Source organism: Anneissia japonica, unplaced genomic scaffold, assembly GCF_011630105.1.
Source record: "Anneissia japonica isolate Jap-2015-1 unplaced genomic scaffold, ASM1163010v1 scaffold287709_len1912824_cov184, whole genome shotgun sequence".
Lineage (NCBI taxonomy): Eukaryota > Metazoa > Echinodermata > Crinoidea > Comatulida > Comatulidae > Anneissia > Anneissia japonica.
The window spans coordinates 1,716,080-1,737,260 of NW_022751466.1; the positions used below are offsets into that span (position 1 = coordinate 1,716,080).

General features: G+C 32.0%; 1 protein-coding gene across 1 annotated transcript; it reads left to right on the top strand.

Moving 5' to 3' along the window:
- The first annotated feature begins 698 nt into the window (after positions 1-698).
- LOC117121639 (tektin-B1-like) lies at positions 699-16,585 on the top strand. The gene is made up of 6 exons (XM_033266879.1): positions 699-838; positions 1,744-2,178; positions 3,676-3,890; positions 5,628-5,850; positions 13,668-13,891; positions 15,085-16,585. Exons 2-6 carry the CDS (start codon positions 1,753-1,755, stop codon positions 15,287-15,289), a joined length of 1,293 nt encoding a protein of 430 aa, XP_033122770.1. The 5' UTR covers positions 699-838; positions 1,744-1,752; the 3' UTR covers positions 15,290-16,585.
- The last annotated feature ends 4,596 nt before the right edge of the window (positions 16,586-21,181 follow it).

A 21,181-nucleotide genomic window follows, 5' to 3' on the forward strand; every position in this document is an offset into this window, starting at 1 on the left:
TCACTTTGTCATCTTACTATATTTTCTTTCCTTGTCTGTTTTATCTGAATCTTGAGGTTGTTTTATACCAAATAAATTGAATTTAATTCAATATGATCGCTGTTATTGTTGTGATACAATGTAAACATAAAGTGTTCCCTTAATACAGTTAATACTAACCTTCGTATAATAATTTTCCTGTAGTGTACTATGCGGAGCTCTACTAATTGCTTAATACTGTAGTATTAATTTGATCATTTAGCACACTCAGAAAAAGTTCCTGTAGGCCTACCCATAGGCCTAAGTTATCCAATTGGCCGTAGTGTTAAAATATGTATTTCCCCTCGTTTCACGGAAAAGTTTCTCTTAATGAATAGGGGTGCCTCAAAGGGGGGGGTTTGTATATACAAATTAATAAATTTAAATAATTACGGTATTGCATTTAATTTTTTTTTTTTTTTTTTTTTTTTTTTTTTTTTTTTTTTTTTGGCTCATATATTTGTAATAACTATATTTGTCTCAGCTCATGAGACAGTGAACCGATCCGCTGCTGTACTGTACTAAACTTATTAGTGCTACACCGGTCATGTAATTATAGTCCGGCGTTGTTATAGGAACAGCAACAAACAATACACTATCGGTCTAGTTGCGTTGTCAGTCAAAATGCAATTGGCCAACACAAACAATTTAGTGCTAGTTTAGCCAATCGGATTATTCGATTCGTTTGTCCTGAACTGCTTAGCAACGACTCACGCGAATTGTATTTACATTGATCGAACTGCATTCGGTTTTCCATTCAAAGAGAAGGTGTTTCATTTGCATGACGTTTTAAAATTCTTAATTAAAGAAGTAGTAATATGTAAGTATTGCATACATTGTCATAATAGACTGCTTAATGTTTTCTTTAATCAATTCCGTAGATTTTATAAAGGTAAGACCTCGGCTAGGCCTAGTCTAGGCCTGAGTGAGCTAGCCTGGCCCAGTACTACTAGGCCTAGGCCTCTCCTAGGCCTAGGGGGCCTAGGCCTAGTAGTAGTAAGGCAATATGCCTCTAGGACTCGAGTACTACCAGCAAGATGGGCCTACTACTATTCCCTAAACTACTATTTTACTCTAGCCTAGGCTTCCTACTAGAGGGCTAGGTTCAGACCTTTTCATCAATTAACATTTATACTGATTTGCAATGCCACTACTAGGCCTACCCCTAGGCCTATTATTATTGCCCAGACTAAAAATTAATACCTGCGTGCGAGATCTCTAATTTGTCATTTTTCAATTGTAAAAAATCATTTATTGGTTTTGACTACAATAGTAGTTGACAAGCTTCAACTGTGCAAAACAAAAGGAGGACCCTAGAGGGAAAAAAATATGTTAGCTGACCTTATATTTTACTTTAACGTTCCTTGTTTTTGTTTTATATTTTAGTATTAGCTAACCTAACCTTCTAATTACTTATCTTCTCTTTCACTTTCATTCTATGCTTCCTTAATTTTCCGTGATTCCTATTTACCTACCTTTTCATTCTTTCGTCTTCCTTTTCCTTTTAATTACCTTTTCTTTCCTTTCCGCTTTCTTTCTAATGCCTCCTTATGCATTATTTCTTTAGCTTTAGATTACCTTTGTAATATTTCCTTATCTTTCTTCTTTTTCTTTGTTTCCTATGTATCCTTGATATCCTTTACTACCCTAGTTAGGTAGGACCTGGGCTATTCAATGCTTACTTTATAAAACTTCCTTTTATTCTGAATATTTTTATAATTACAGATCAACACAATGTCCATTTCAACAAATGTTGCCAGCAAACCTGTTACCCATTTCGCCCCATCAGATTGGCACACAAGCAACCATCTAATCTCAACAAATGCTGTAAAACTACGGGACAATTCACACAGCCAGCGCCAGCAGGCCAGACAGCTAAGAAATGAGACCGATAACCGCACAGCATGGGGTATTCATGACAACACAACAAGGCTTTCAAATAGAATAGATGATATAGAAAATTGGCGGCAGACACTGGAGAGAACTTTGAGAGACATCGATGAAGAGATCTCAAAATTAACGGCTGACAAGGATCTTGCAGAGAAAGCATTGGAGGCCAAAGCTCTACCATTAGACGTAGCCATCGAATGCCTCACATACAGAGATGGACGTAGGGGCATTGATGTAGTGGATGACAAGGCTAACTCTGAGCTTGAAAAGGTTTGAATTTTTTAGTTTTAAATTGTCATTCCTATTATAGTGTTCACAATCTGTATGTTTGTATTGTATTTTATTAGCATATATTTATCCTGCTATGTAACTACTACTTTCTATTCCGTGATTGACTGTAATGCATTCTTATTTAAAACTACATCATCAAGCTTTTAATTGAGAACCTTAAACAGGAACGTAGAGCGGAATCAACCATATGTGACCATCGTCATCTACGTTCTACATTGTACTATTTTTTATGATGTATACACGGATATATAATTTAATTTTTGGCCTATTAGCGCACACACTGCCACAATAAAAATGGAATATTATGAAAGTCCTGTTTACTTTTATTATGCCTGTCACTGCCTTGAATTGCTAATATCAACCAGCCAGTTCCCTCAGTTATCCATCATTGCTCTATTTTTTTTTTTTTTTGCATCGCAGTTCTACTCATTAAGCTACTAGGGACATAAGCATTATTTTACTTGTTCATATCACAGAATTTGATCATTCGAAATGCCCAGAAATGATTGCTTCATTGGTTTCTTTTCCCAAATCATCTGCTTTGCAACAGTGGCTATCTTTCAGCTACATTTAATATGAAAATGTTGATTGAGCAGCATAAGTTTGGAAGTCAAATTATAGAAAATACTTAACCTGTCAGCTCATGCAGAATATTGGCCTAATAAATTACTTTAAAAAAATGTGAATTAAAAAGTTTGTCTAAGTAGATTATTACTTATTATTGAAATTTTAAAAAATGTGAATTAAAAAGTTTGTCTAAGTAGATTATTACTCATTATTGAAATTTATAAAGCAGAGAACAGCTTAAAATAATGATGATGACATCTCAAACTCAGATCCATCTTTTTGTAATAATAGGGATGACACTTCCAGGTAATCAAGAAAGATGATATTCATGGGCCATCTTAAATTCATCTATTATTGTGCTTTTAAAAAAAAAACAAGTAGGCCCTATATGAAGTGGGGATGTTTTTAATGTGGAAAACATTTTTTGACATGCTACCATCTAACCACCAAGTTACAACAACACTACTTAAAATTACATTATTTTCTTGTTAAAGACCTGTTGTAAGTTTCTTCTGTTAAGTTGAATTAATTTTTGTTGATGTCCCAGCTACTGTACATTATCCTTTGAATTAGCAAACCATTATCATTTAAAGTAATTGTTGATTGTCCCTAGGCTAATGTATCATTCATAATTGCCATAATGAATATTCTATTCTATAATCTACCTTAATGTAGATGGCTAGGTATTAAACTGGATGATTAAAAATGATTACATACTTCTATGAATTTTAACTGAGCATAAATAGTTTTATAATGGGAAAAGGTAATTGAGTCTTAGAATGTGTACTGACTTTTTATGTAACAAAAAATATAGAGAGATTTAGTGTGACAGAAAACCATTTATCAGCATCATTATGATTCACTGAGGTATTCTCATACCAATAAATATTTTCGTCTGCTGCTGTGTAGGAAGTGGAAGTGATAGATGGCATCAAAGAACAATTGCAGGCAAAAATCAGTGGAGCCTTTGAACAGTTGTGCTTGTTACAGGAGGCCAGGCAGCAACTAGCTGCAGATCTACGTGACAAGTCAGAGGCAAAGAAGATTGACACATACTGCCATGATCTGTCAATCGACTCGCCAGACATCTGCTACCAACCGAACTCAACACGCACACCTAAAGGGTATGTCAACTCTTGGTGGCTCACTCAGTTTATAGTTTATAGTTGGTGTGTGATTTCATATTACAATATTTGCTCAAAGCACCCTCCAGGATAAATGTCAATGAAAACATTGCAGCATCGTACTGTAGCCGTCTGTTATTACAGTATAACTAATGAATGTCGCAAGACTTCTATTATTTCTTCTCCAGCTTTTTTCTTCTTTTTTTGTATTCCTGTTTATATTTGTGATTTAATTTTTATGTGGCTTCAGTAATGAAAGTGGTTTAAGGGGTGCGTTAATTATGAAGGTTTAGGCTACTGTCAGTGTATGTATGTATGTAAAGGCCTGTTTACACTATGATGATAACAGTACAATAAAAAGCTAAAAATTTGTTTATAGAAAATAACAAAAATAAGAGAAGTTTTCACACTAGCACGATTCGATTACAATATATGTATACGATAAAAAAATAGTTTCACAAATCAAATCAATGGCGCCATAATCGTGAGAAAACGTTGAAATCGTTTTTACTACTATGATTATATCGTTTTCCCATGATTATGACATCATTTGATTTGATTTGTTATTTTATTAAATTTGATTTGTTATTTTATTAAACTTGTTAAAATTATTTTTTTTATTGTACTACACACAATAAATCATTATCGTATTGTGCTAGTGTGAAAAACTTCTTCTTTCTATGAACAATTGCTTTTTAGCTTTTTATCATTGATCGTTATCGTCATAGTGTAAACAGGCCTAAAGCTACGTTCATATCAAGCCCGGATCCAGTCCGGAGCATGGACAAAAAATCCTGAGTTGCTACGTTTTTTGAACGCTGCGTGTTAAGTACGCATGCGTTTGATTGGTTCGAACCAACCAAGCTTGTTGCTGATTGGTCCAGAAAAAAAACGTACAATTTCAGGAAATGCCTGTCAGATCCATCGGTCCAGATCCGGAGTCCAGATTAGTAATCATACGAATTTGATGTGAACGGTCCTATTCTTTACCACTGAACTCATTTTTCACGAATTTTTTCTCCGGACCGGAATCCAGGCAGGATGTGAACGTAGCTTTAAGGTGTGTTCCTAATACTTTCACACAGCACAAAATGTTACACAGTATGGTTGTGGTTAAGTACAGGTACCTAGACTTGAGTTTAGGTAAAGAAAAATTCCATACACTACTATAGGAAGAACAATTGTTTAATAGATTTCCTCAATGTTTTTGTGACCTTCATAGAGCATTTGCAGTGAAACGTTAAATAACATTATTCAATGTTTACTTAGAACCATATCCTTAAGACAAAGTGTACCGGGAATTATATTATTTGAATAGTTACCTCACAAATCAGTTTAGGAAATCAATATTGTTCTTTGCTGACTCATTAATTCTATTTTGAAGATCATCATGTGTATTGTATTGTGTTTTGTTAACTTACCTCTTCATACAATTATGGTTCTTCATCAACAGGCATCTTCAGCGCTTTGAGGCCATTTTTGGCATTAGGCACTTTTTTAATTTATTATTATTGTCAGTCCATAAAATATGAATTTGGTTAATATTATTGTTATAGATTAATAAGTATTTATGTAGTTCAATAAAATCTTATTAGTGTTATTGTTTTCATGATAATCCTAGTTATTGGTATTACATCAGTTAATATTTTGTTATCCTTATTATATTTTGTGCCTGATGTAATTACTGGCTTCGTTTTGTTCATTGTAAATAAACTTTCATGTGATTTTACTTTATAGGAGTGTAACGCCACAAACATGGGAGGATTTCAGTCGATATAACAAGCAACGTGCGGATGCAGAGATGACTGCCTCAAACAGGCTACGTGAAGCCATTCACAGTACAATCGCACAGACAGATAATGACCTTGAGGCTCAGCGAGAGGCTACAGAGTTTGCCCTACGTAAACGAATCCATGAAATGAAGCAAGCTAAGGATGAGGATGAATGGCAGAAAAAGAATGTAAGTACATAGAAAAGAAATAAGTAAAGCTCCGTGTTTTGCACCTTTGTTCACAGTATTTGAATTATTATTATTATTATTATTAATATTATCATTCTTATTATTATTGTTATTTTAATTATTTTTATTATTATCCGTCTAGTTGTCTGCCGATAGGCAGGTCTGTGACTCCCACCTCCTCCATTCAGTTCTATCCTCTGCCCCTCACTTCAACTCCAAAGTGATATTTCTTCTCCCATGGCTGCTAATACCTCCTCATTGGTCTTTCTATCTTTCAAACTAACTTTCTCCATTCTTCTCCAAATCCACATTTCAAAGGCTTCTAGTCTTCTAATATCATCCTTCAGCAACGTCCATGTCTCATTATTATTATCATCGTTTATATTATTATTATTATTATTATATTATTATTATTGTTATTTTTATTATTATTATTATTATTATTATTATTATTATTATTATTATTATTATTATTATTATTGCTTTAGAACTGTTTCATCAATAGTAAACCAAACACAATGGATGTAAACTTAATGCGAGCGTTCATGTTAAATATTGTCATTATTATTGTTATTTAATAAATGTTTGGGTGATAAACTATACATAAATTTATGATTCTTTCATAAATGATATGAACAGCAAGCTTTTCAATTATACAGTAAAGTGATTTTAAGAAATCCTTTAAATATGGAAAATTTTAACAAGACAGAAACAGCAAGCTAAAACAGGGTGTATGCAAAAAACACCTGTACAAACATCAATAGACACAGTGATGTGTAGTTCTAATGTTACAGTATAAGACTAATATTGCAGAAATTAAATGTATATTTATATTTATAAGGTAATATACATCGATTTTTGCATCAAAACTTTTTATTACCAATAAAGTTTAATCAAAACTTCAATTTCAGTTCAACTAAGTTTGACTACAATTAATAAGTTTAAAAAAAACTATCTTTAAAATAACAAAACATTCAGATTTTTTTTTCTTTTGTAATTATTGTCAAAACATTTCTTCTACTGGAGTTCGAAATCGAACTGGAATCGAATGATAAGCGTCTGTTTTGGAATATTAAGTAAAAACTTCAATAAACGTAATTCATCATTTGATTTGCTTTCTCTATCAATCAGTTAATAACTTCCATAGTGCATAATAAATGGTCTCTATGCGCTGTAAGTAAAATAATAATCAAATCTATTTTTAGTATATGTCAACTAACCAAGGATACTAAAAAATGGACTAATCTGAGATTTTTCACACTTTAAAACCTGTTATTTACAGATCTCAATAGAAGTTACTTGAATCTATTATTTTATTACTTTCTTTTCAATACAATAAAGCATACAATTCGTATAACAACAGAACAGCTTGCAGATGAGTTAGTCAGGTGGTATCTCTATCAATTTGGCCAACAAAAAAAAATTCTTGTGTTGGCCACATTTTGGGTAAATCCCCCAAAAAAGTTTTTTTTTTTGTTTAAGCAATAATGTGTTTATGCCTAAAAAATAGAAAATACACAGAAATACAGCAAAGACCATTTTAAAATCTATATTGAAGAGCAAATCGATTGCATAACGCCGTCACAACGCTTACCATCGCAAGATAGGCCCAATCTAGCCTTTTTGGTCATTAAAAAATTTTTTAAAAATAAAAGAACTAAAATGCTTACCCTTAATTTCGAACATTTAGGGTCGGTCGGGCGTGGCCGACACAATAATTTTTTTTATTTGTCCTTATTGATGTGAAATAAGTACAATTTTTGGTATTCTGATAGGTTATTTTATCCAGATTTACCACAGACATGATTTGATTGATTGTGAACTTTTAGGTGCAGGGTTTCAAGGACACCGACTATTCATCAGAAACTTCCAATACAATAATATAACACACTGCAGATAAATCAGTACAGTGGTGGTTTATACTTCAACGATAACGATAACGATAAAAAACCTAAAAAGCAATAGTTCATATAGAAAATAAAAGAAATAAGAGAAGTTTTTACACTAGAACGATTCGATAACGATTTATCAGTTATGTGATAATAACATATTTTGACAAATCAAATCAGATGACGTCATAATCATGGAAAAACATTGAAATCGTCGTAGTAGCAAAGATTTTATCGTTTGTCCATGATTATGACGTCATCTGATTTGATTTGTTAAAATAATTTGTTATTGCATACACGATAAATCGTTATATAATCGTCCTAGTGTAAAAACTTCTTATTTCTTTTGTTTTCTATATGAACAATCGCTTTTCAGCATTTATATCGTTATCGTTGAAGTGTAAACAGGCATTTAACCTCCACTTAAGTAAGGACTACAGTTGCCATTCCAAAAGCTCTGGTTCTATTTTTGCATGTTTACTTTACGCTTACATTTTTGCTTTTGACGAGAGAACATAAATGAAATTTAGAATTAAAGGTCAAAATGTAGATCAGAAAGCCAAGCTTGTTTTTTTTTTTTTTTTTTTTTCGGAAATGTTGCATTGAATGCAAATAATAGGTTTAGTAGGTGAACTACAAAGGCTTGGTAAATAAAGCTTGCTTTTTAATTGAAAAGTTTGATTAGAATTGAAAACTGAATAGAGCAACAGAAATGATCATGGACCCTAAGGCCTATATGTATAGAATTTGTAAAGGAAATCCAACCGCGAGGGCAGATGGTGATGAAAGAACAGTACTATTACCATAAGACATTTGTATTTTTAATTTGTACTTTATAGAAACCAAAATATTCAATGCTAATCTGTTGTTTATTGATCTTATATAATTATTTTTGTTTTAGTTGTATAAAGACATTGTTCCTTTGATATCACCAGTCAACATGAAGAAAATCTATTAAATTATCATACGCTGTTTAACGTATGGTCAGTACTTGCAAAAAAGTTGGTACAGACTTCCAACACAGAAATTTTGGCGTGTTTTACCAAGTAGCATTTTGTCCTGATGGTGTTGTATTCACACATAATCCAGTCCATTTATACAACACACATTCCTGATGATGACATAATTAATGTTGAAATATTGAATCCTGACATGATGGCGTGCATTTTGATATTTGGAGTATGTATTATACTATCTCATCTGAAATACTGTGTTGATTAATTCGTGTTGAGAGTGAAGTTATATTGGGCCCAAACTCTCCTCTCTTAATGCTGTAAATCTGATCTCACTTCCTTAATAGCTCTGACCTACCAGTACTTTGGAACAATTAATATCAATAAAAATCAACAAGCTAACTTTCATTAAAACCATACCTAGAATGTTTATGAGATAAATGGATGTAATTTGGAGTGAAACTAATACAGGGGCCTAGTTACACATGATGGATTGTTTCATGGGATAAACCATAATGTACAGTAGAGTACGGATATCCTCACACTACTGGTAGTTAGGGTCTAGACTAAAGCAATTTTTGTCCAATGTTCCTATGGTTATGTTCACACACACCAACTAACATTTTAAGCAGGATCCAATTAAATAGCATACGTGCTCACACTTGTTCATACAAGGAAACCCCCTGATCCAGATCAAGAAAGATGACGATGGGATAACTGGCCAATAGGAACTGGAAATTGGAAATGTGTATGTGTGATAAGTTGATAGAAACGCGCTCAACTTGCTAACCCGATAGTGCTCACTAACCATAGCGTATCCAGATCCTGGTAACACTGTTAACGGATCAGCGTTATCACATGGGTCCTGACAGTTATTGCTAAATGGAATAGCTCCCAATCTGTATACTAGGGCTCAAGTGTGAACCTGACCTATATTCTAGTTAAACTATAGTCAACTTAAGTTGCTACTCTACCAAGCACTCTTTGTTTTTTTTAAGACAAGATGCTCCAACATTCTGCTAGTCAAGATGATCAAGTGGGATACTTTCATTTTAAATTAGTAACTGAAAAAAAAGAACTGATTGGCAAAATTCAAGGAAAAACATGCAGTCAATTTTCATGACATTTAATTGTTTTACAAATGAAAGTCTGCTTACTCCATTTTGTTATTCAGCTGTGTACTTTCCCTAGCATTCATCTCATAATAAAAAAAACTCTTCAAATTGATAAAGGTATCACATATTTGTGCAAGCCAGCTGGTTGAAACTATAAATTACTGAATGTGAATACAGTATAATTAATTTTATTGTTATGGAAAGTAAATATTTTGCTGTTGATATTTAATATAATTTAAGAATTATTTTAAGCGCTTACAATACTGTATCCTACATTGTTATGGGATTGACTATTGTTAATATTTGTGCAAGTCAGTTTCATCCCAGAAAAATTGGTCAATACATGAGCTGAGCCAATATGTCAAAATGTTGTCACATCAGGTGGTATGGGTAGGGAGAATATTCATTGAAAAAAGACAGCTCTGGAACATACTGTAAAAGCCAACAACTTACTGATTACAGATAAGCCATGGTCATGCCATCCACCCTGGATATTAAAAGTGGTATTTTTTTAATCTATAGTCTTGTACTTAAAGTTACACAGAAAAAAACAAGTTTAGATATTTGTGGACGTTGATTTGATAACATTAGGAATGTTTTAGTGTAGTATGTTACACTCGCATTTTAAATTACCATACTGTACCTGTTTTACCAGTGTAAATGCCCTTTAACCAACATTTGTTTTTACGGTGAAGCTAAATTCAAGATTTTTCAGCAATTGGCAATATGAATAATTCATGTATCCACTTGTCCTACTTTTTGTTGATTGCAATCTTTAACCAGATCTTAGCCAAATGCATTTAATTGCTGAATTGCGTGGCTCATAACATTTTCATTACCATCAATTAGTTGCTTCCTCAGTTTGTATTTTGAATTCCCCTGCTTTTTATTTTATATAAATTAGAGTGAAGACTAAAGCTGTTTCTGTTTACTCCCAAAATGTGGCACAAGTCCTGAAATGGGTGGGGGTGGTGGGGTGCGATGATAAATAAAGTGGAAGGGCTTGATGATTAAGTAATGGGGTGCTAGCTGACAAAGTAAGATGATTCTTAACTACTTGAGTGTAAGTCTTTAGCTTTGAATATCTAGAGGTCTTAAAATGTGGAGGGGCTGTTGGGATGTGCGAATGTGAGGTGGAAAGGGCTCGATGATAAGTGATTGTAGCTCTAGCTAGTAATATGAGGTGACTTTTTTGCTTCGAAAATGTATGTGATGATTTTCAAATTCCTGAAAATGGCACTATCACCTCCCACCCCCTCCATCCCCTTTATCCAAGGACTTATAACTGTTACCAGGATAGGAAGCTGGCTGGTTTAAGAAGTCTAACTTAAATTAGCATTATGTGTGGTATTGTTATGCTAATGAGCCAGATAAACACAATCTGCACATGCTCAGAAAAACAAAACTTTCCTTTGCCATACTGTGGCCCACACTGCGTATCGGCTAGGCGTACAGCTAGGCCTGCCAAGGATTACGGTACGGTAAAACAAAAACAAAAAGGCGTATTAAAATAAAAAATGTTGGCGTTTGTGAGTAATACATTTTAATTTTATACAAGTAAGTAGTAAGTATGAATAATTTTAATGCACTAGTTAGTTGATAACTTCATTCTAATTTGTTTTGGATCTTTTTTCTGCATTTTTACAAGTGGTCAGACATGGCCTAGGCTAGCCTATGTGATGTTCATTGTAATACTACAAAACAAATCACATCAATTTAAAATCAAATTTGTGAACATAATTGCCTTATATCTTAATTAGCAGGTGATTTTATTGATAGATTAGTTTGTTTTTAAGTGTGTAAGTATGATTGATTTGCATGCCAAGTGAAATTATTACCCTTATTTTGCTTTATTTTTCCGTACTGTAGTTCTCGGCTAGGCCTAGCTGTACGCCAGGCCGATACGCAGTATGGGCCGCGTGTGGCTAAGGAAAGTTTTGTTTTTCAGAGCATGTGCAGATTGTGCTTATCTGGCTCATTAGCATAACGATACCAACATAAAGCTAATTCTAGTTAGAGCCAGCTTCCTATCCTGGTAACAGTTATAAGTCCTTGCTTTATCTGCCACAGTATACACATCCGTGATTATGCTTTCTCGGTTTGTAGGTTGGATTTATGCTATCCAGTAAAGTATGCTCAAATCAGTGAAATACATTAGAAGTCATATAGTGTATGTGCGCTGAATTTTAAATAACGTTATCTTTGTAGTAATGTTTATAAATTGCACATAATAAATCAGCGACTGACAGTAGAACTAATAAGTTAACTAAAAAGTATTTGAATTCATTACAGAAATTAAACTAAAGTAATCTGATAGTTAATGTTCTGTATTATGGCAGATTGCAGACAGTGAATAATGTTATTGGAATAAAGGTGTTAAGTTCTGAATAACTTGACTTCAATAGCACTAATGAATTTATACATAAGAAATATGAGAGATTGTTTGTAGTACAGAAAGAAATGAAATCACGACTCGCTTATTTCTATTCATTATTCAGATTGAGTTGTTTAGCTCTCTATTACAATAATATAAAGTATTTAACTTATCAATCAGCTAAACATGGCAGATCCATAATTTTTCTGTTTTAATATAATTAATTTACATACTGAATAAATACAGGTATGTTACAAAAAATAGAACAATAATGTAATTAAATTTCACTTCATGAATTTCACTAATTAAAAAAAAAAGTTAATCTAGCAGAAGTGACCACAGGATGAAGTAAACCATGATACAGTACTTCATTAAACTAAAAGCAGATTGCTATCATGGGGTATTAGATGGTCTTACAGCTTAGCTGGCTATAATTATGACATATATAGTGGTCTATAATTACAGTATAGACCATTGCTGTAGACGATCTAATCATTTAGCTAGCTGGCTATATTTAAAGCCTGCTTGAAACGATGCTGTAATTTGGTCCATGAGCTTTTAATGTGGATTTTTTTTTTAGGACAAACAGAATTGAAGACGGATATGTAAACTCTGTTTCCCTCTCCAGAAAAATAGAAACCAACTGTCAACACAACCTACATATTTTAAAATTACTATTATTTGCTGCAGAAGGCTATGCCTAGAATCTACATTTCTTCAATTATTAGTTTTGCAATGCGTATACTCTATGAATGTACAGTACATGACACAACGTTCAACGCATAACAGTTTTATTGATAATATGTGCATAAGTGATCAAGAACCACAGTTGCTATGGGGTGATTGTTTTTCAATATTCAATGCAGTCTTGGCTAGCACTGTTTTATAGCAATGGTCTTACATAAGTGATTATTTTAGGACTGTCTATGTGATTAACCTGGCTATAGTTGACCAGTTACGACTAGCTGTTTAAGACAATTCATTCTCATTATGAGTCTTATAAAGTGGACTTTTCTATCAATAGAAAAATTTAATTAGCTAATGAAAAATTTATTTATTTTTTTCTGCAAATGTAACAAGTCTACCAATCCTATGCAAATTAGTTAAATATAGATTCATGTATTATGTCTTATAATTTCATCTTTTTAAAAATTTTAATTAACAGGAAAGGAAATATTTGAAAACATGATTAATTATTAGATGAAAGGAACTTAGGTTTACTGTATTTTTCAAATGAATTATACTGTACCTTATAATAATTTATTGTATTAAGTATTATATAAATATAATAATTTATCACCTAAATTGCACTTCCGGCTGTAAAAGCACATAGAAGCAGATTTTTACAATGCGCAATATAAATTATTATTATTATTATTATTATTATTATTATTATTATATTATTGTTGTTATTATATAATTGGATTATTTAATATTTTCAAATATTTTTCTAATAATGTATTTATAATTTTTCTTACTTTTCTAGACGGAGGAAGAAATAAAAGAGATGGAAAATGATATCCGCAACCTAGAGCAGTCCATCCGTGACAAAGAAAATCCATTGAAGCTGGCAATGACCCGACTGGAGAACCGAACATATCGACCAAACGTAGAGCTCTGCCGAGACAATGCACAGTATGGTCTTGTGAACGAGGTCCATGAAATACAAGATAGTATAAAAGCATTAAAGAACAAACTTATGGATGCACAGTATGTTTAATGATTTTTTAAAATTTCATATATTATCACCAAAATGAATATACAATTTACCCGCCAATAATTCAAGATCATCTTTGGGACCTGAACGTTTTTGAGGTGATCTTCGGTTTGGTCTCCATTTGGGGGTTAGCTCTGCGTTGAAAGATTGAAGGTTGTTATTTGGTTCTTTGCAAAAGTGGTCGGAAATTAGAGGGGTTTCGGAATTAGAGTGGTCTTGAATTGGAGAGTGAACACTAAAAGTGGTAATGAAGCCGTGTTAGTCTAAACAATATACAAAGGAAATTAAAAGGCAGCACTCTGAGACTAACTTTGATGTTATTCATTTAACACAAGCTTTCACTGGCAGTCAATGCCAGTTTCATCAGGTGTGTCAGAGTGTTGCCTTTTAATTTTCTTTGTAGAGTGAACACTGTAAGCGATAAATTAGATAATCCTTTTTCATTAAATATTCAATTATAGATTTATTTTTTTCTAAATTGATTTTTAAAAATACAAAGATTAAATTCTGTAAATAATTCCTATTATTCAATATAAATTGCAATGTATTTATTTAATATTATAATTTAATATTAAAAGATGTAAATTAATAAAATAATTCTGATTAAATTTTTTTAAATGTTATTTTTTTTAATAAATTATTTAAAAATCATTCATATTTTATATATTTAAAATCAATGATATTTTAATGGAAGTTATGGCAATTTATATAAATGTAAGTGAAGTTAAATTTTATAGCTCAGTTGTTAAGATGCTTGCCTTCTAATCCAAGGGTCCTGGGATCGATTCCTGTGACAACAGTATTTTTCTCACTACTAAAACAACTCCACTCCCTAAGCCTCATTAAGAGACTTAGTTTAAATAGCATTGTTACATCCTGTAATTGGGAAGTTACTTGCTTTTGGATGCCAAAGAAATATAAAATTTATATATAAAATATTTAGGAAAATGTGTAATAAATTTATTTATCTAAAAATTGTGACTCATTTGAGGTGTGTAAATATTAATAATTAAAGTATACTCATGAACACAATCCCGGTATTAATTATCATCACAGAACAGGATTTGCTGGAGTATGTCTACTTACAGCCAAATGTAATTTACACATACAAACCAGAATATCTTTATCTTGTAAAATATTTGTGTTTAATAAGCACTTACAAATTAATTTGACTTGAATCTTTCAGCAATGCTCGTGATGCACTGGAGAAGCAGCTGTACCGCATCAACCAGGATCTAGAATTAAAGAACAACTCATTGGATCTAGATAATAAATGCATGCAAGACCGACAACGACTGACCTCTGCACCTGTCACGCAGTCCACCAAAAATCTTGCAACTTTCGCCACAGATAGAGCCCTATATACAGCAAAATCTTCCCTCTATGCTTAAGAAAAAAAAAAAATCACCAAAGACTTATTTATCTGATATAATCATGTTAGGTGTAGTAAGGCACTGATTAGAAGAAATTGTATAAAGAAATTGTCTACATGCAAGTTTTTATCACAATCAGATGTGTGATTTTGTGGTACAGTATGTATAAAAAAATAAAACATGATGAATTCTGTGAGGATCATATTTGATTGGTTTTATTAAGACATGCGGTCAACTTGTGTATTTTACGAGAATTTTAATTTTGCACAACACCATATACAGTGGCACCTGGCTGGCATAGTTATTACGTTAGATTTATAATGGTAATAATTCGAACGTAACCAGATAAATAGATTAACAAGCAATTAAACAGTTCTCAACAGGATTCTCATGTTTGCAAGACCAATGAAACAACAACCACTTGACCTTGAATATTGTATTGTTTTCAAGCTCATTTAGGCCAAGTAAAATAAAAGTAGTTTCTAGTCCTAATATATTAGAAAAAAGGTGAATGATGGCACAATTCATATCACATGAATGATCGAGAGAAGATTTTACTGATGAGGGATAGCCAGATTTTAGTACATTTCGTAAAATAAAGGAAATAAAAAGAAAAATTTAAAAAAAATTGGTAAGGCAGAGAAAATGGATGCGTGAATATGACAGGAACTATATTGTCAACGTTGTGCTAATACCTGGAAGAATGACATGAAATTAATATTTAAATTGCTAACTTTGTTATATTTAGGTTAGAGTAGGTTGCAGTTGAAAATTAGAAGAAAAAACAAATACTCAATTAACACATACATATACTATTCCTATTGGCCTATACTTCGCATATACCCTACATTTGGCTGGTATTTTTTTAGTAAAAGTTTTGTAAATCAGCAAGAATGTATTTGTTTCCATCTGTGTATAATTGGAGGCTTATTTTGACTCTTCGATGTTTTTTTTATGACACAGAAATTGATAAGAAACTAAATATTTAAATATAATTAACAAAATATCAATTCTGAGTGCTTAATGAGATGTACGTATAAACTACAATGCCATATTTAATGTAAATACAAATTGTTAAATTAATTCGTAATTATTGTCCGATTAAGTTGACAATTTTCCATATTTTGATATATGGTAATCAGTGTCAGGACAAGGAGGTATAAACTCCTTGGTCAGGGTACAAGAAGTAATTGTGATGTATTTGTAAAGTAGTTATTCTCAGAAGTCTATCAAATAAATTCCGAGTAAATAATATTGCTCTCGGAAATGCATTAGAGTGTTGCGGTTGAAATAAATGCCTTGTCCTTATGAAAATGTATTTTTTTAATATTTGTTATTTCAGCACGTCACTGGCATAATTGGCAATCCTTTCACAAGAAAAACACAAAGACAAGATGCTCTTTATAAACGAAGTCTTATTATCAGGCTTAGAGAGGAAGTGGAATTGTTTTGGTCGCGAGAAAACCCTCGGCTTAGGAAGGCAGGCATCTTAACCGGCACCAAGATGTAACTTCACTAAAATAGTTTGTCTTTACGAAGATTTTCAACCATTGTTATCATCGTTCGTAGTTCTCAATACTGTCTATGGAAAAACCAAGGAGGTATAAAATTATTTTTATACCTCCTTGGAAAAACTAACGTTGGCCTACATAGTGTTTTGGTTGTTCTCTGGTAAATACTCATTCATCACCGGCCCTCAAAATAAACATTCAGGATCCATCGCTTCACTGCCAACCATCAAGTGCTATTATTAGAGGACTGCGCTCTATATTTTACACTAGACGCAGTAACGACACGACGACACATATAGCGTCGTTTATATTCAACACCGAGCGCATTTTATCGTGTCATTATCGTGTCTAGAGTAAATGTAGGTTTAGCCTAAAAAATTCCTATCCCGAAACAACACAATGACACATCCATAAGTAGCTATAGCATGTTGGCATATTATAATGAAGTAACACAGACATGTAATAAAACATACAATATTTCGATGCGTCAGCACTCATCGTCAGGCAGCCTTACTACATTGTATATAGTTTCTATATTCATTTAACGATCTCATTTTTATTTATTTTTTTTTTCATTTTACATACACTTGACATTTAGAAATCATTTTAAAATTTGAGGTAATAAAAAAACAATAAAAATAAAAATGTGTCTCTTAAAAGTAGACATGATAATAAAATTATTCTAAACATTTTTTAAAAGTACTGCCGAAATGAAAAACACAAAAACAGATGACTGCCAAAAAAATCCTGTTAAAATGCTTAAGATGTTTTGAAAAAAAAAACACAAAAAAAAAAAAACTTACCGTACGTCAAAAAGAAGCTTATGCCTAAGTTCCTGTCCCTTGAGCGTGAAAATTGTTTGAAAACGGAAAACCTGTCAGTTATGCCAAACATGTGATTAAAATTAAGATTATCATTAGGGGCCTACCGAAAGTTAAGATTATCATTTTGCCTGTTAATTTTAACATAGCTAAAATATAATTTAAAATAACGAAATGATTAAGTAATCTATACGACCATCTGAGTAGGGAAGCATGAGGATGGATAAATGTCAAATACTGCGTAAAATCTGGAACAAGATTATCTTGACAGAAGGAATTAATGTAATAAAATGCATCCTTCGAATTAAAGTGGCCATAAAAAAATAGACGAGTTAATGAGATTTGTAGAGAATGACCGTGAGACAGGCTATTCCTGATTAATGAAGAGTTCTCTTTATGTGGAGTGGCCCAGTAAAACATAGGCTCACCCACGAACAGGGTAGCGCCAGGATTTTCCCGAGGGAAGGGGTCCGATGAGAGTAGTGGGAGCGGTCGGACACGTCCCACAAAATTTCTCGGAAGTTATCCAGAGGAGGACGAAACCCCAGGAAACTATGAAAATTTAGGGGTTTTCATTGGCTTATTAATCTATTTTAGAGTCTTGGTGTACATACTGCGTTCTTTTGACGTGTCGGCCTACCATACTGTAGGCCATATTGCACACCGGTTAAACGGCTCAACGTCTCATCCAAAAGGCGGTGGACGCTATTGTGACTTACATTTCAGCTGCAAGAGACAACGACTGAGTCATGTGACAGAATTAATGTCGAAAGGTTTGGCTGGGGCGGATCCAGAATTTTTTTTAAACGGGAGGGGGGAGGGAGGACAACATTTTCCAAATCAGCGTCTGTATTGCACGCATTGTATTAGCCTAGAGTCATTACATTGTTCGATTAACCTGATTAACTTACAATATCTAGTTAACAGGGAAAATGTTTTGATGTGAACCGTTCAATTATATCCATGTTATCTTGAATAACTAAATTCAGATAGTCTAGTTAATAACAAACCAAATGAGACTTGAATTTACTATGCGCTGTCCCAGTTCATGGAATGGAATCAATGCACATCTTAATCTAGGTAATTGGAAATGAACGCATACACTAGATTACCTTATCATATTTCAAGACTAGTAATTTAGATAACAAGTTCGATGCGAGTGATTTTTGTCCCTTTCAATTTAAAGTAATCAGGTTTCATTAATACAATAGTACTGTTGTAATTCCTGTAAGTCTGTCTAAAATATAATGGGATTACAATTTGCACATGGTTAATTTTGAATCAGAGACATTAATAACCGCTGCATTGCGTTAAAGACACTGATTTTGTTTTTGTTTACATCCCAGATTATATGTATCTGACCTTTCTATATGGAAACAAATTCCCATGCAGAGCTAGTTACATGAAACAAATTAATAATGATAATGATATAAATTTCACTGTTATTATTCGTAGTAGTACGGTACTAGAATACAAAAGGTCAGTTTGAGATTTTTTACTTCAATCCTGGAGACTTTAATCTGTTACCAAGCAAATGCATTACTTAAGATTATCAAAACCTATTGGATGTAATAATAATTCTAATAAAAAAAAGCACTGTATATTTTGAGATAGTGCTTGGTGAAATGATGTTGTCTTTTAATCAGTTAAATATATTGGCTGGCTCAATGCCAGCCAAAGTATTAGATAAATTGTTAGAGATAGAAAAATATTGTTATTGTTATTGTTAATACATTATTATTATTATTATTATTATTATTATTATTATTATTATTATTATTATTATTATTACTATTATTATTATTATTATTATTATTGTTTTTATTAGTATTATTATTATTATTGTTGTCATTATTATTATTATTGTTATTAATCTTATTATTAAAATAATAATATCAATAATAATTATAGGAATGCTTATGGTAATAATTATTATTTATTATTATTATTATTATTATTATTATTATTATTATTGTTATCCTTAATATTGTAATCGTTATTATTAATCATCCTTATTATTATTATCATTATCACTATCAATATTATTATTATTATTATTATTATAAAAATAATAATATCAATAATAATTATAGGAATGCTGATGGTAATAATAATAATTATTATTTATTTATTATTATTATTATTATTATTATTATTGTTATCCTTAATATTGTAATCGTTATTGTTAATTATTATCCTTATTATTATCATTATATCTATCAATATTATTATTGTTCTTTATTATTATTATTATTATTATTATTATTATTAACGTATAGGAAAGACGCCGAATAATTTATTTTTCTAAAATGTAGTCGTCAATATTACCGAATACGCAAAGAAAAAAAAAAACAAGATAAAGTGAGCAAAATCGATTTAATAGCAGACATGTTCCGTCATTTTGCTAACGACATCCTCGGTGCTTTTGATGAATTTACAGAAAGAAAAATGTCTAAGTATAATAGAACAGGTGTCAAAATTCTAATTTGCATCCTTAATCTTTTTTTATAACTGTAAATTTGTTCATCAGTAATATCATCGACTACACCACAAACACTTCGGCGCCGCCAAGGTCATGAACCGAGGAAGTTAAAAAAACTTACCAAGAAAACAGTAAAAGTATTAAAATACATCTTAGAAAAATACATTTACAAGCTTCTAGTAAACTGAGGAGGACTCTGGACTCCATTGGACAAAACAATACAAATTTAGCTTGGGCCTTTGCCCGTCCCCCCACCCCTAACACTTTCTGACTTCTGATAAGAGTAGGCAACAGTATGAGATCGTCATTTTGAAAGCGTCGCGCTCACGTCACAAAATGAATTCTACCGATTTATTACTGTCATTTTATTGAAATGCTGATGAAAAAACCTACAGCTACCTTAAGAAATCAGCATGCTTACTACTAATCTACAAACAGTGCGCCTACATTATTTAGATTTATCAATCGCTGAATTTCATACACCAAATGTTTTCATTCAGTCCGAGTTCAGATTGGCTGTAAATAACCGTTTCGTTGTATGGATATGCCCTTTAATTGGCTAGTGAATAATCTATGTATGGTGCGGACTTTAGGTAAACTACCGGTATTATAACGTAACTGCTTTGATCTGTGTTTTATTTTGAAATAACTTATTCGTTTGATCCTTGTAAATGATATAGCATTTAAATTTGAGGGTTTCATAGATTCCACAACCGAAGACAGGAGGTTTACCTTTATGAGTGTGGACCACATTTTACTACGACGAGACAAAAGCTTTATTAGTAATTTCAGAATAAAGATTCATTTTCACTTCTTCATCCCTTAGCTTCATATAAATAATAATAATAATGATAATAATAATAATAATAGGCCTAATAATAATAATAATAATAATAATAAAATAAAAATTACATTATTTGAAATCTACACTTTTAATTGCATCAATGGCACACGCTATACGTTCATAATAAAACAACAATCCAGACATAAAAGCACTAAAACGAAAAATACTATCTCAAGACGAAAAGCATTAAAAAGTAATACAATAAAATATGCAGTTAGGACTATACTTCAAAATCAATCACTCTTACTGTTC

Excerpts from the sequence above, each read along its gene's own strand:
- LOC117121639 (XM_033266879.1), top strand. The coding sequence starts at position 1,753 with ATGTCCATTTCAACAAATGTTGCCAGCAAACCTGTTACCCATTTCGCC. Across the intron at positions 3,891-5,627 it reads TCAACACGCACACCTAAAGG|GAGTGTAACGCCACAAACAT; the intron begins GTATGTCAACTC and ends TTTACTTTATAG. Across the intron at positions 5,851-13,667 it reads ATGAATGGCAGAAAAAGAAT|ACGGAGGAAGAAATAAAAGA; the intron begins GTAAGTACATAG and ends TTACTTTTCTAG.